The 16,254-nt window shown below is 37.3% G+C and overlaps 1 protein-coding gene across 1 annotated transcript in view; it reads left to right on the forward strand.

Moving 5' to 3' along the window:
• Upf2 (UPF2 regulator of nonsense mediated mRNA decay) overlaps nt 1-16,254 on the forward strand; it is a 258,047-nt gene that overhangs the window by 153,503 nt on the left and 88,290 nt on the right. Inside the window, exon 14 of the mRNA XM_089085931.1 lies at nt 7,213-7,392. Coding sequence (XP_088942057.1) covers nt 7,213-7,392 — 180 coding nt within the window. The remainder of the gene's footprint in view (nt 1-7,212; nt 7,393-16,254) is intronic.

Below are 16,254 nucleotides of genomic sequence, written 5' to 3' on the forward strand. Positions count from 1 at the left end.
GACCACATCCTTGAGCACATGAGCAAAAGAAAGATAATCATTAGCAAACAGTTTGGGTTCTTGAAAAGAAGGTCAGCGGAGTCACAGCTTCCTCTGGCAGTGGAAAATTGGAAAATACACACAGACAAGGGTTATCAAGTCGATTTCATTTACATAGACCTTAAAAAGGCCTTTGACAAAGAACCTCATCGTCGCCTTTTATACAAACTCCGCAACCTTGGTCTGGGAACCACAGTTGATTGTATTGAACAGTTTCTTATTGGAAGGTCTCAAACAGTATCAGTAGACGGAGTTTCGAGCACACTTGAAGTAGAGGTAATCAGCAGCGTTCCCCAGGGCTTAGTCCTTGGCCCTCTTTAATTTAACCTGTATCTCAATGATCTAGTAGAAGGAATCAACTCTGAGATTATACTGTACGCAGATGACACCAAGCTGCATAAAGTAATCAAAACAGCTGCCGATGCACTATCTCTGCAAGAGGACCTTGACAAGCTCAATAGTTGGATGTCCAAGTGGCTGATAGAAATCAATATTGATAAAAGGCACAAGCTAATGAGAGGGAAACCTACTATCCACTATGAATATAGACTAGGAGACTTACCAATCACATCATGCCAGGAGGAGCGTGACTTAGGAGTTGTCATTGACAACAACCTCGACTTCCAGGCCCACTACAACAGTATTATTGGGAAAGCAAATCGTATTGCAAGAGTTTTAAGGCGCAACTTCACTTTTGGAAATGATAAGACCCTTTGCCTTCGCTACAAAGCTTTGGTACTGTCAATCCTTGAATATGATCATTGCACTACACGTCCCTTTTACAACAAAGACATCGAAGCTCTTAAAAAGTTCAGAGACAAATAACAAAGTTCTGTCCGACTCTGAGAAACTTACCCTACAAAGATAGGCTCTGCAAGCTCAAACTTCCTTCACTAGCTTATCGACTGCACCAAGAAGACCTCATTGAGTTATGCAAGCTTTGCTACGACACCTACGAAAACATCCAGGTTACCGATGTTCTCAGCTTCAGCCACACGAACCTTTGTGGTCACAACCTCAAGTTTCAAGAGGAGAGGTTCCAAAAGGACATCGGCCATTGGGCGGTCAAGAACCGAGTAACACAACACTGGAACAAGCTCCCCTTTGAAGTCATCAGTGCCAACTCATTAAACTCCATCAAGCAGGAACTGGAAAAAAAACTACAGTGAAAGTGCCTACAATTTTTTTCAATTTAAAAGATTTGTGTAGAGACCCTGTGGCCTATTTGTTTTGCATTATATTATTATTATTATTATTATGACTCTCTGATTTTGTTCTTAATATAATTCATGTTTTTGTTCCATTAAATTGTATTTGGTATTGTTCTAATATCTGGGCAAAATGCAAGAATGTAACTTGAGAAAAGCAAAAATCAGGTAACATTACCTAATAATTTCCTATTTTACGCTCTAAAAACAGGGGGTTATCACTCCAGGAACTATATTTAAGCTTTAGTTTTTTTGGGGTTTAGGAGGAAAAAGGGCACCTAGGTCAGTTTAGGTTATGTATTTATCATATGCTATGCTTTACCCCCACCCCCCTAAATGTGCAAATATACGGCCAAAACTTGTTTCTTAACTATTATATTTTTATTCTATTTTGTTTTATTTCACTAGCATTAACCAAACTTCACTTCTCGCATGTTCCCCAGATATTAGAACAATACCTTTTTTCCTGCATTGCTTTAGTATAACAGTGTGACATCCTTTTCACTAATAAGTATCCATAATTTTTAGAAGGCCTATAGGATATATATTCTGAAAATTCAATCCATTATTATTATGGTTGCTGGTTTGCCTGTGAGTCCAGGCAATTTGATGTTCATATGTTAATCCTAAAACTCTATAGGCAGGCAGACGTTATGTCACTTGTTCTCCTGCAAATCCAGGCAACTTGTTGGGTCAACCAATTTTGAATGAATTTTGTGTTAGTGTAACTGTTTGACCTTATAAACTGGGTTGCTTGTCTAAGACTTTAGGCGGGTGGACCCTATGCCACTTGTTTGCACACAAGGCCAGGTAACTTTTCAGTCAACCAATTTTCAATTAATTCTGTTTTAGTGTAAATGTCTTAGCTTATAAATTGGGTTGTCTGACTAAGAACTGCAACTCCAGGTGACTTAATGGTCATGTTAATCCTCATACTTGGTCAAACTGACTTAGACTCTAGGCAGACAGGCCTACTTGGAGAGTCTATGCTATTTGAATTACAAAAGAGATGACTAAGATTTTTGGGTTGACTCGTAACAGACAATGTCTACTGAACTTGCTGATGAAGAAGCATCCTAAGCCTAATTTCCCTGGCCATATAAATTCTCAGGTAGGTTGACTTAAGTTTTAGGATTGACATGTGACCACCAAGTTGCCCGGACTACAATTGGAACTATGAAAAGCCATCTGTATAACTTTGTTGTTTTCTGTATGTATCACAGGAGTAATTTTATATATTTTGTATGAGATTTAAATGGATCAAGTACAAAATAAGAAAATCAAAAAGTATTCTGTGTGACTTTATTCATCTTTCTCTATAACAATTAAACGTTTAAAAAGTTATAAAAAAAACTTTATATCATTCTCCACGCATAAAGGAAACTTGTCTATTGTTTAACTCTATATAAGAGTAAATAACAATATTTGTTGCTTAGACTATAAAGAACCAATGACTTTAATAGTCAAACAGTGCTCACCCAAGTAATTTGTATATCTAATATAAAAAAAAGCATAAAAGGCATATGCTACTATTACATAATAGCTATGAGGTAGCTTTATGTCTAAATAGTTAAGTAAATCATACAGCCTACTATGTGTCTTACCGTAGCCTACATAAGGTAGGCTATCAGTGGAAGGCATTAGGTCTGCAAAACTACCAATAGGTTAGCCTATCCTATAAATTGATACTTTCTTTTAGAATCATTAATGTTTACCTTTAAACTGCTTCATGGTTAGAAGATCATGGAGTGCCAAAAATCCTAGTAACATCAAGACTAGGTCTAGTCTAGCCAAGCTCTTTTCAAGAAGCATTCCTTAAAAGTATTTTTCAACCAAAAGAGCTTTGCTGAACTAGGTTCCGATTTCTGTTTTACCAGAACATACAAGAAAACAACACTTTCTAAGGCAATATGCTGATTTATTTATTTTTTGCTCATTTCCTGGGGTTTGACAGCACACGTTCTTTATTTTTGATATTGGCCACGAACTTTCCTATTGGAATATATTATGTAAACTGATGATCTTTCTCTTTAAAAAAATGAATTATCGGTTTTTTCACACTAATTTAAGACGTATATGGCTGTGTAAGTTTGCGCTTGACCAATTTAATGAATTAGTTTTCATTTTAGGCGTCCTTGGTACTTTAAGCATTGTCAGCGTCATGACACCTATTTATGTTGTTTAGAAATACCAAGCGTTTATGTGTTTTGTAATATTTGAGAGTACTTGGGAAACTGCCTTAAAACGTTTCCAACATCGTAAAAAATAAACGTGCGATATCGGTCATTATGGGGTAACATGTTGTCCCACGGGAGACTATTTGGGAACCACTCATTTGCATAATTGTACTATATGTTAAAGATAGAACTCAGCTCTTTGTGTTTTTTAGTTTTTTTTCTTCAGTTCAAGAAATGTAAAAAACTCCACCATTCTTGTTCAAGGCCAAAAAATAAGCCATAATTCGCTCAGGAATGACCTTCAGTTAGTGATAAGACCCGATAAATCTTAAGAAAATACAGGAAATGCAGCATTTCTACATTATGCCTCTACCTTCACGCCAAAAGCTCCCGCGAAATGTAGCTCAACCGGTACCGAAAATTCAGCCGGTACCAGCACGGCATATGTGGTACGCAAGTAGTTTTGTTCCCTTGTTCGTCAAGATTTTCAATTCTGCACCCATTCGTCAATAATTTATTATATTTATTTTCTTAGTTCATTATTCTTTTATTCGTTTGACTCTGTTTAGTTTGAATCTGTCATATTTCGAATCAATGTATGTATTTGCATGACGATGGCTATGGCTGTGATTTCATGTTTTATACGTTTAGTGCCTTATTATGACAAAAAATGCCGCTGATTGGCATGACCGTTTTTATGGTGTTTGAAAATAAAATCGTTATTTATTTACCACTTTATAACCTTATGTTCAAACAGGGTTATTTTGAGTATTATAAATCACTTTCCGTTCAAGGATTGGATTGAAGGTATTTTTTGGGTCTCGGATCTTGGCATGGGAACTGTGACTCTTCTCTTTCAGTTCCTTGCAATTTCTGATTTTCTGCTTTTAGAGTTTTCTATTTAATCTGTGCCTTCTAAATGCTGTAATGAAACTCGAAGCTGTCTAATTCTTATCGTTTAATCGGATAAATATTGGCTTTTGGCTCATTGTTATTATTATTATATATTGACTCTATATAAATTTCTGTAAAACGAAATTATCTACTAGCCAAAAACACAAAACTGCGAATAGTTGCACTTGCAAACAGACTTCATTTTTAGACGAATCTCATTTTCAAGGCATAAATTTTCTTTTAACATGGCTAAATCTTTCGAGGTCTGAAAAAAAGATCCAGTCAAATATTAACGGACTTTAAAGTGGTAGAGCGTTGCACATCTCATTGATCAGAAAGCAAGGATTCTCAAGAAGGCGCAGATGTACCAATTGGTAGATAAACATCTTATTAATAATTTAGCGATTTATACATGCTGTGAAGTTAATACAAGATGACACAGATAATTGAAAGTTGACCATTAAATTGAAAAAAAAGAAAAAGCCTCAAAATATTAGCTCCAAGAGGCAAGGGAATAGAGCCAAAGCTTTTATCATTAAAGCCTTGATAAATAACTTTGCATTCAGAGGTTGGATTGAAGGCATTTTCTGGTTAGGATCTTTGTATGGGGACCGTAACTTTTTTTTTTACTTATCATAACTTCTGATTTTCTCATTTTAAAGTTTTCTATTTCAACCGCAATCTCTAAATCTAGTAATAAAATTCAAAGCTATGTAATTTGTATCGTTTAATCGAATGTATATTGACTCTTCGCTCTTTGTTATCATTAAAAATAACTTTATTTTTTTTAATTTTCATAAATCAAAATTTTTTACTAGCCAAAAACACAGCACTACCAAGAGTTGGACTTTCAAAGAGGCATCTATGCAGCAGGGATTTATTTTGAAGGCACATATTTTTATTAACTGCGTTGAAGCTTTCAATGCAGCTATCCATGGGTCATTGTATTTTTTTTATTACTAATAACTTTCTATTTATATCATTTCAATTTCTCTCTTTTCCAAATGCAATCATTTCTTTTTACACGAAGTTCGTTGCAGATCAACAATGCGTCGCATAATTCAAAAGCTATCAAGTCTCAAAACAAAATTTTTTATAAGGAAGTTAAAAAACTAAAAATTAACATCTGATGTATTTGTCTCAGTGTGTCCGTGACACTGATAAGTATTTTTCAAGAAAATTTTAGTTCGAGCCCGTAAGGCGGGAGGAAAACATTAGTACTAAAACCTACATTTGGTCAGTGAGCGAGAAAATTGCCCACACAGAAAATTCGGAAGGAAAAAATAAAAGTTTTGAAGAGAAATGAAAACATTTAAATGTCATAAGAATTTGATTAAACTCCGATAAACCAGGGTGAACCAGTTGATGCATTGTGATAAGAGAGAGATGGAGATGAGAGGTGCAGGGTGATAAGAGGGAGAGGGCAAAGTTTTTTTTTTTATATAAAACCATGTAACGAAATGTCGTTTGAATCATTAGAGCTGGAATGCAACGAAGAAGTACCATATTTATGGACATACTATCAGACGAGGCTTCAAAAATTTCATTGCGGTTTCATGAATGAATCTAATTTTGTTTCTGTTTCTTTTTGCGTTATATTTTGGGTTTAAGCAAATCTTGCTCACGGTAGCGTAATTTCCTCAAAATGTTCGTTTTGGAGTAAAATCCACTTCAAAGTTTTATTTGTTTTAAGTTATGGGCCTGCAAAATGTAGTAATTTTCTTTTTAGCATTTTGTTCCTACCTCTTTTTTAACATCTTTTATCTTTTAAATACCCTGAAAACCGCTTTTTGTCCACTCGTGGGCAGAGAAACCCCCAAGTATCAGCCTATCTGTCATATGTTTACGCATAGTTTTCTTATAGCTTTGATTTCCAGTTTACAGTTTGTATTTTGATTTACAGTTTTCAAACCAAATAATATTCTTTTCGCCTATATAAAAGATTCTGTGATGCTCAGAAAAACTTATTTTGGGGTTCCGTCTTTGCTTTGCCTAAGCCTAACTCCAACGTTTCGAGATTTCCCCCATACTGTCCCATAGTTTTTTTTTTCATAATTTGTTTTTGATGAGTTTTTGGAATCTCCCCTCAGTTGAAATTTTGTTCTATCCTTCATGTTTCTGTAAATATTTGAAATTACACCCATTCATATCTACTCTTGGGTATCTCAATGGAATGACGCTCTGTTTGGTCATACGGGGCTGGGGTTTCATTGCAGCTGCCGTAAGGCTGGGTGACCGACTTGCTACATATCCCCCTAAAATTACTCGGCAACTGAATATTCGATTTGACACCCTACGCACCATCAACCGCTCTCGATGATCTTCATTCTTTTTAACTGGTCATACCCAAAGTATTGTTTTGGTGTTTTGAAGGGCAAAGTAAAGCATTCCCTTAAAAAACGAATCGGTAACATTAGAAGAACACCCTGTGCCTAGGCTATTGTAAGTTGTAGATTTCCGTTGCATCAAGCCTCCTTACTAATAGGATTTATAAGAGATTGTTAGGTGTATAAAAGATGAAAGATGGGTAATCTAAGTGAGAAAATTCCCTTTTTTTCATAGAATCACATACTTTTTCTCTTAAAACCTTATCTACACATGTCTCAGTCTAGTAAGCATCACCATTCTAAAAGATTTACTTCCTAACAAAATAAAGCCAATGTCTTCTGTAAAACCTTACCTTTTACTCTCGTAAGATCTATAACACATGAGCCTCTTATACAAAACCCTTCTATCTTCAACTGAACTTAAAGCTTCTCTAATATAATTTCTAGTTATTTCTTCCTTCCCAAAATATGAGCCACTTTTTCACTTGACTTCCTCTCTTTTAAATTTTTGTTACGTGATGCCTTTTGAATTATCCTCAGCTGAACTGATACTTATTACTACTTCAGATTTTGTATGCCCTTATATCATTTGGAGTGAGCTTTGACCCCGAACATCCTTCAGAAGCAGACCCTCCGGACAGCATGATGAGGTTAAGGTTGGCGTGCACTATTCTTGAAACATGTGGCATATATTTTACTAGTGGGATCAGTAAAAAACGACTGGATTACTTTCTTACTTATTTGCAGGTAACTTGAACTTATTTAAATTAAGAAGAAGTAAGTTGTTCTTCAAGATCGCTTTCTGAAGGTTTCTTGTGGAGCTGGAGCGGGGGGTTAAGGATTTAAAGTGGCCTCTTTGCAAAAAAGCAGCTTTTTGAATGTTGCAAAAGTGTGTACTTTTATATGTAATTTTGCTGTTCCAGTAGTTGAGTAGCTAACCTCCTACTTTTTCCTGTGAGTTTCCTTGACTTCTTTTTCAGATCCCACTTTTTGTATTCATTTGCCCTGTTTATCTGGGTTTTATGAACACCTGTGTGCATGGTATATGCTGGTATCTTTCTTAGGATGCCACTAGTTTTATCAGATCCACATGATTTTTCAATCAGCTGAACTCAGATGAAGGAGTTCTCAAGTTCTCCTGCCTTTGCATGGTAGACTATGGCAGAACATATCAAAGTTTATCTAGTTGGAAAATAACTCTGATTTTTTAGGAAATTCATGGTCGCTTGAATTTGAAAATATTGAGGAAACTCAGCGAGGAAAACATCTGGAGTTCTGAAAACAAAGGGTAAACTGAAACCTCTGAAACTTTTTAAACTGTTGTTTTTCACTACATGATCATTTCTCGCATTAAATTTTCCCCTTCCTCATCCTTTCGCTTTCAACCCCCCCCTCTCTCTCTCGCTCACACGCTATCTGGCTACTTCTCAGTCTGTTTGAATCTCTTATCTAGTGCCATTAATTTGCTAACATTTATCATCATAGGCTTTAAATTCTTAACCAACTATTTCGTCAAATTTTCTGTCTGTTATATTTTAGATTTTTCTTGCTAATAGTTCAAATTACTAATAAAAATGCAAAAACACTAGTTTAACGTCTTTTCTATATATCTCCTAGGACGTATTTATCCCCAAGGCTTTCTATCCCTATTTCGGTTTTACTGTTCCAATATTCGAAGGACGTCTTATCGTAAATGCGGACCGATTATAGGTAATTAGTTGGCGAAGTGGGAATCAGAAAAGTAATCAGTTAAGCTGGCGAAGTAAACCGTATTTTAATTTGTGCTGAAAGTTGGTCTCATCAGGATTTCTTTAGACGTAGCATATTTGCCAATTAAAAGACTTGAGTTGGAGAGACTGGAGAAAAAATTAAAGAGGGAACGTTCATGATTAATTATCCTTCCGTCTCTTCGTTAAATATTTGTTTGGCATGTTTTATATGATGTTCTTGTTTTGTTCCTTTAGAACTTCCGAAACAGTTATTTTTTCGTTTAAATAGGTTTAGCAGGTATTGAGAACTTCTGCTAATCTATGAAGAACAATAAAATGAAGTAAACCCGCCAGTAAGCCAAATTAATAAGAACAATAATAGTAAAAACAGAAAAATTCAAAGTAAAATATAAATTATAAAGTTAAAAGCAATAAACAATGATGTCGCCACTGCATAATTTATTTCTGTTGATATTATATTCTCATTAAATCATTGGAAATTGTGGTATATACGTGGGGTATAGGCTATATAGAGGTATATAAATTTAGTTCATGCTTATATATAGTAGCCAAGGCCGTATCCATGATTTTGCGGGGGGGGAATTTGGGGGGGGGGGGGAGGGGGCACAAAAACAATAGGAAAAAGCATCAAAAATTAGTATATATGCATTTTTTGTTTTTAACGAATCGGTCATAATTTTTTTGTGTTTTTTTTTTGGGGGGGGTCAAATCTGACCCCTTTCCCTGGGTATGGCCTTGATAATAGCTAAAAAAAATGGTGGCCCTGGTTACGGCCTTGATAATAGCTAAGAAAAATGGTGTCAAAGGGTATCACAATAATACTGGGTGTCAAATAAATGGTGTCAAAATGATTTAGCCGTACAACATGTATAAAAATGTAATATTTATTGTTGTTTGTCGAACAAGGTTTGAAAAAACATTTGTCTTACCTTGTTTGTTGTAATCCATCAAGTTCAAGGGGTTGTAGCTCTGGAATAAAGTGCCAAATAAAGAATTTTTCTTATACTGAAAAGCTAAAAGGGGCATTATTTTGATTTCAGATTTTTTAAATGCTAAAGTTGAAAAATTTGTCAAGTTTGCAATAAAAAAAAGCCAAAACTTATTTGCCAATGAAAATCCTGCGTGGGTGGAGGCAGGAGGAAAATGAAGAGTTATCTGCTACTAATACTACTCCTACTATTATCAACTCACTGCAGCACCAAGCTACCTGAGGCGAACACACCTACACACGCTCCTCCTTCTTTCCAGTCTATTAAAAGTTCTTCCTCTTAATATCCTCCCAGTCAATTCCCATTTACCTTAAATCTTACCTCACGACATCCTCCCACCCCAACCGTGGACGATCTGCTTTTCGTTTAGCCTTAGCCGGTTGGCCCAAAAATAACAATCCTTAGCAATATGTCATCCTTCATCCGCAGAATATGGCCTAGCCATCCCAACCCTTCTCTCATTATAGAACAGCGCGTCGGCAGTTTCTCTGGGAAACATCTAGCAAATCTTCTTTCGTTTATAGGAGCGCCCATGCTTTAGCACCATGCTCAGTTTTTCGTTAACGCTTATGAGTATTTATCAGCCTGTCGTCTTGTTCTCTAGTTATTTGATTTGGTCTCGTTGATTTTTTTTTTTTTTTTTTTTTTTTTTCGCTCCCTTAGAACATTGAACCAAAAAAAGTATTTTTCTCGTAGGCCCGACGAGCCTTTTTCATGGCATGAATATATGCTATAGTATACCATCAATAGCTGCAACCTAGTAAAGAGTAAACCAAAGCCCATAGTTAAAAAATCCCAAAGTACCATGCTTAAAAATACCTTAAAAAAAACTGTTCAGTGTGAAAATTTTCTCATTTAATTTCTCAAATTTTCTCATTCACGGAATGATAAATTTTATGCATGTTTGGCTTAGTGGTTAAAGTTTACTATGAAAAGAAATTTACGGGGATTTGAGCAAGAAAACCCTCAAAAAGGGTGGAAGATCCAAATGAAATGTATACCATTTTACAGTGCCCTATCTTTAACAACATGGAAATCTACTTTTTGTATTGGTGATTTGCATGGGTGTGGGTAGTACTGGCACTTCTCATTTTTGATGAAATGCATACCATTTTACAGTGCCCTATCTTTAACAACATGGAAATCAACTCACTAAATCTAATAACATCTAAACCACATAAAATCTAAACAACATGGAAAGATATTCGAAGAGAGCTAATTTGCTAGAAAAGCGTGATAGCTGAATCAGCTACGCATTTGGAGGATGTAGTCCCAGTGCAGCAGCGCGTTGGTCTACATAATCGTCCACTTCTTCCATCCTCATATAGCTATTGGCATGATTGTTTTGGTTTTGCAATATTTCTTCCAGCAGATACTATAATTTATGAGATTATTCATATAATTTAGAGGATGTGCAAGGCGTTCGTCAACAGCATTATTGCTGTCCAAAAAGTACAATTGGCCGTATAAAGATGGGTCTAAATCGCCTTGAATGGTTTGTGTCGGATGTACCGAGAAATTAGTTTTGCGATATATTTAACCCGCTTTTTTTAAGTTAAAAGTATTTTGACCATTGATTGTTCGATTGTTACTTACGTTGAATGCAGCTAATGTGAAACATAAGTTTAAGTTTTGGATTCGGTTTTGGGACTCATTTGTGAGTGGATGACGTTGCAAAAACGGCAAACCAATTCGTTTAGAAACTGTGCAAGTAATAGTATAATTCGACCTTGGAAGCAGTAATTTCCAAATACATTACATTTATTTACTACTTTTTCTCAAGGGAAATAGAGGGCTGCGCAGTGAATACTTGCAACGTCGAAGGGTCCCAGTGACAATAGCGTGGTAATTAACATTTCCGTAGTTTACCGCATATTTTCAGGTAGGTGGTGGATTCGGTTCCATTGCAACTGAGCCACTGTAACTGAAACACCGTGCAACTGAACCACCGTGCAGCTGAACCACCTTGCAACTGAACCCTCATGCAACTGAATTCCCGTGCAACTAAACCCCATTTAACTAAACCCCTGTGCAACTTAACCCCCGTGCAACTGAACCACCGTGCACCTGGACTACCGTACAACTGAACCCACCATGTGACTGAACCACCGTACATTTAAACCCTCGTATAACTGAACTCTCGTGCAACTCAACCACTGTACTTACATTGGGTGATACACAAGTTTCACCCTATGTTTAAATGTTCAACCTTGTTGGAATTGTTTGATTTTTGAAGTCGTGATGTAAATGACAGTCAATATGATTAATAAGAAAGCTCTGTTTTGTTGTCACAAAAACAAAGAAAACCGGACGTCAAAAACTCTTAAAGCCAGATTTATTTCTCATTTTTATGTCTGTTAATGGGGCCTTCGCCCTATCACTGTCTACGGGTCTAGGCGTTTACCCCCCCCCCCCCTCCTCTTCTCCCATGGAAAAACCCTCCCCTAGAAGGTATCCCCTCACGGAAAATATGGTTTTCCAAATTTGAATGTTCTATTTGAGTTATTATTTTTTAATTTAGTTGAGAAGTACTAAGAAAAGTGGAAAAGAGGAATTTATGTGTATGTCTTACCCCCCCCCCTTTTCTCTGTGGAAAAAATTTTCTTATGGAAAATCTTCCAGAAACTTCCCCCCCCCCTTCAGAAAACTCCCACGCGAAAAATGTACGTATGTTTCCCAATAACAAACTATTGGCAATGGACAAGTTATAAAACTTAAAAAGGTACTTAAACTTTCGTAATGGGGCTCCCTGATTGTTTTATAGCTAGGGAGAGAGGGGGATACCCCAAAGGGTGTATTTTAATGCTTAAACATCTCAGCTCTCATTGAGCCTTCGGATAAATAGAGTTAGCTCTAGGGGGGAGACGAGAGGAGGATGGAGGTAGAAATAGTCTACTCGTTTTTTATAAGTCGAAAGTGATTGGATACTAACCAACCGCAAGGGGTGTTTTTGGGGGGAGATGTTTTACAGGGAGACATTTTCCAGGGAGGGGGGATTATCTGCGAGGTGCTTTCCGAGCTGCAAGCAAGGCTATCCAAGGCGTCTTTTGCCATCGGCAGGTTGAACCGCCATTTATGGCGAAAACCGAATATCAGTCATTCAACCAAACTTCGAATTTTCAACGCTCTTGGTTATGTGATACTTTATGGAGCTGAGACTTGGCAAGCATCAGCTACAACCCTAATGGCTATCGATAGATTCCAGTCGAAGAGTTTGAGAAGGATAAATGGTCTACGGTGGGTCGACTTCGTGAATAATGAAAAGCTGCTGCGTCTCACTAAGCAGTCCCGTTCTTCTACCCAAGCAGCCGAGCGTACGATGGTTTGGACATGCCCCCGCACTTACCGCACTTATTTTGGATGTCCCCGCACTTACCTGCAAAGACGATCTTTGACTTTGACCCTATCAAAGCCGGTTGGACGCGACCTCGTGGCTGAACAAAGAAGCGATGGTCTGATAGCGTATCTGAGTTCCTAATGATGGCAAATATCAGACCAAGTGAAGCGCAAACCCTTGCAATGGACTGAAGTGGATGGTGGAGGCAGACGTCACTCTTTACGCCGAGTAGCACCCGGCAGAAGACTTAAGTCAAGTCATGTCAAGGTGTTTCCCGGAGGTATTTTCCACAGGAGGTGTTTTTCCCGGGGTGACTGGTTGCCCTCCAGTCACTTTTGAATTTTAAAAAAGGCGCTAAAACTTTAAGTTTCCAAGCGAATAATAAAAAGTAAATAGTAAACGTGATTAACGAAAACTCCCACTGTCCTCAGGGCAAGGGCTATAGTTTATTGCAAGTTACCCGTCACCAAAATTTAAGGTTTATTAAAGAAGGGATGGTCTTACAATTCAAAATGGCCTAAAGGTCAAATAACCATGCCTCTGGGGTTAACAGTCCCACCAGCAGCTCCTGGAGCAGGGGCTGTAATTTAAGCTAGTTACTCAATGCTAACGCATAAGGTTTTCATTGAAAGGTTTTATGGGGGGGGGGGTAAGGGGCTCATTCGATTGGAAATCAAAAGTTCCATTGTATTTTTTAATATTTAAAAATTACCGAAGGGCTTCCACCCTCACCCTCTTTTTACCTAAATATATCCAATCGATAATTTTGAGACGACTATTTTATTTAAAACAATTCAATGATTAAATAACTATGCCTCCATGGTTCATAACCCCTAGCCCCTTGTGCAAGGGCTGTAAATTATGCAAGTTGCCTGTTGTTAACATACAAGGTGTTTTTTCTTACCAAGAATAGAGGGAAGGTTAGATCCTATAAATAAAAAAGCATAGAGCATTAAGGTAAAACCTAAGAGAAATTTTAAGAGAAATGCCGAACACAATCAAAACATTTTTTTTTCCTTTATTGGTTGTGAATAGCAAATACCAGCAATATCTACAATGGCAGATGGTATCAGCCGTCACATCGTTCGGAAAATGTTTAGGAGCAGCTTCAACTAAATCTTGAGGTACTTTGTGTATCCACTTTTACAAGATGACGTATCTGCAATGTGTTGAGAACAGCTAAGGTATAAACGTGAGGGTATGTGGTTTAAACTTTCAGGGCATGTTGAAGGGCTGTTGAAAAAATTGCTGGAGTGCAACCAGTCCCCGTCCCATATCTTTTAGCTGCAATCTCCTTAAAGACATCGGGTCAAAAATTTTTATCTAGATTCACAAACCTTAGATATTTTCAACACATACTTTATTACTTAACGTCTAGAAAGGTCTGATTCATCTGAAAAAAAAGAGAAATAAATCAGCTTTAATGGTTTGTGACATCGGATCTTCTTTTTTTTGCAAAAATAAAACAATGTTTTTTTTTTATAAATGATCTTGACCGCCCTTTATATCATGACTTTAAAGAAGAAACAATTCCGACAAGGTTTAACATGTAAAAATTCTAACTTTTGTTTTACCCAATGATATTACATTACATTTTAAGAATACCGAAAAACTGAGTTCAGTGGTTCAGCTGCACGATGGTTGAGTTACGTGAGGACTCAGTTGCTTGGTGCTTCAGTTGCACGGTGGTTCAGTTACACAGGGGATTACACCCGGTGATTCAGTTACACGAGGGTTCAGTTGCACGGGAGTTCGGTTATACAGGGGTTCAGTTGCACGTGAGTTCAGTTACAGGGGTTCAGTTACTTGTGGTTCAGTTACACGCACACCGGTGGATTCTGTCCACATAGATCGTTGCCGTAGTCTATTGTGACGGCACTGTTCTTCTAATCGTAGATTCGTGCGATTCGTTGCGCTTCTTGCTTTCACTTGTCTTCTAACCGCAGATTTGCATGTGCTACATTTTTGTTTTTGATACGCTTTGATTCTCGCTTTAGCTTGTCTTTTAATTACAGATGTTGTTTTGCTTAATTTTCCTGTATCATTGCCTCAGACCTTCTTTCCAAGCCCTTTTCTATCATCCAGTCAAAATTTTGAGATACCTATTTTGTTCAATGGAGTTGAAAATGTCACGGGAAAATGGCCCTTTAAACAATTAAAATCTACTTAAGGAGATTCTGCCTCGTTCCCACCCCATTAACTGCTAAACCGTCCAAATGCGACTTACTAGTATCATATCTTGAGCGTTTATGCCCCGCCGCAAGGACAGAATATTTGAAACTCTCCATGCCCTTGTCAAAACGAAAGTGTTGTACACCTCTCCACCCCTTTAAATTTCCATTAGATTTTTTAAAGTTACCCTTCCCCGTCTCTCCTCTTAAAACAAATTATTTTTTAAATTTAGTTATATTCGCCTCTAATTTTAAAACAAATGAACCGTCAACCCATTCCCATTCTCATTATACCCCTCCATCCTATTAAAAATTTCAGCCGCCCAATCCGAAAAAAAAACACCTTTAAAATTATGCAATTCTGGGTGAAGCGTCTGCATCTTTGTTTTTATATGGTATTCGCGCAAAACACCCTTACGTACATTTAAATTAACTAGTTTAACTGTATTTGATGATTATATACTTTTCCGCCCTCCCGCTTATGGTTTTCGAGAAGTGCTCGAATCTCGCTGACATACGGGTGGAGTAGGTCATTAGGTTCCATATTGATACTACCACTTGTGAGGGAATTAAACGTATCTCTGATTTCAGCCCGACAAAATGTTGTGCAAAGCTTTATTGGCTAAATACAAATTAGGTAAAACTGGAGGTAAGCCGGCACCACTTTATCCTGTTCCCTCCTGGTCACTTTCATTGTGAGGGACGTTTGGTGAAATAGATGGGGGAGGGAGATCCTCCAATGCCAATAGCATACCTTCGAGCGTGTTGGGGGAAAGATTGCCCATCCATGCGAAACCATCCCCCTCTGATAAAGTTGGATTTTCGAGGGTGCCTGATATTTGTTCATTTTGTTCCTCTGCACCTTTACTGCTGTAAAGAAGGGAAATAGACAGAAGATTTCTGTTGTTTACCAGTCTTTCGATTGTTTTTGGCGATAAATAATAATCGACCCATTCATAATCTTTATCGAGATCTATGTCAGAAGACACTACACTAGCCGGACTCACCTCCGCACTCGGAACCCCGTCGTGTTCACTTTTCGTATATGGATTGTCACAAAATTGAGCTGGTGTTGATGCTGTATGAACCTAGAAGAATAATAATAGAATACTAGCTCACTGGAACACACTGTCCTATGAAAGAAAAACGGTTATAAAATCATAGACAGCATCCTACTTGTTGGAATGCTTCATTGTATTACGGGCCTAAAGGGTACGTTCGGTACTGTAGCCCCCCTAACAAGTGATCATGGCCTCACTGCTTGTATAAATAAACCCTTTTTGATGTATAATATTTTTAGAAATAGTCATAGAAAACTTACCGAGGGGGAATTGTGATTGGCCATTAGGCTAGAAAGCCATCATCTCATGCCATTAATTCGT

The sequence above is a fragment of the Artemia sp. Qi Xiang Cuo genome, chromosome 3 (genome assembly GCF_049724085.1).
Source record: "Artemia sp. Qi Xiang Cuo chromosome 3, ASM4972408v1, whole genome shotgun sequence".
Taxonomy (NCBI): domain Eukaryota; kingdom Metazoa; phylum Arthropoda; class Branchiopoda; order Anostraca; family Artemiidae; genus Artemia; species Artemia sp. Qi Xiang Cuo.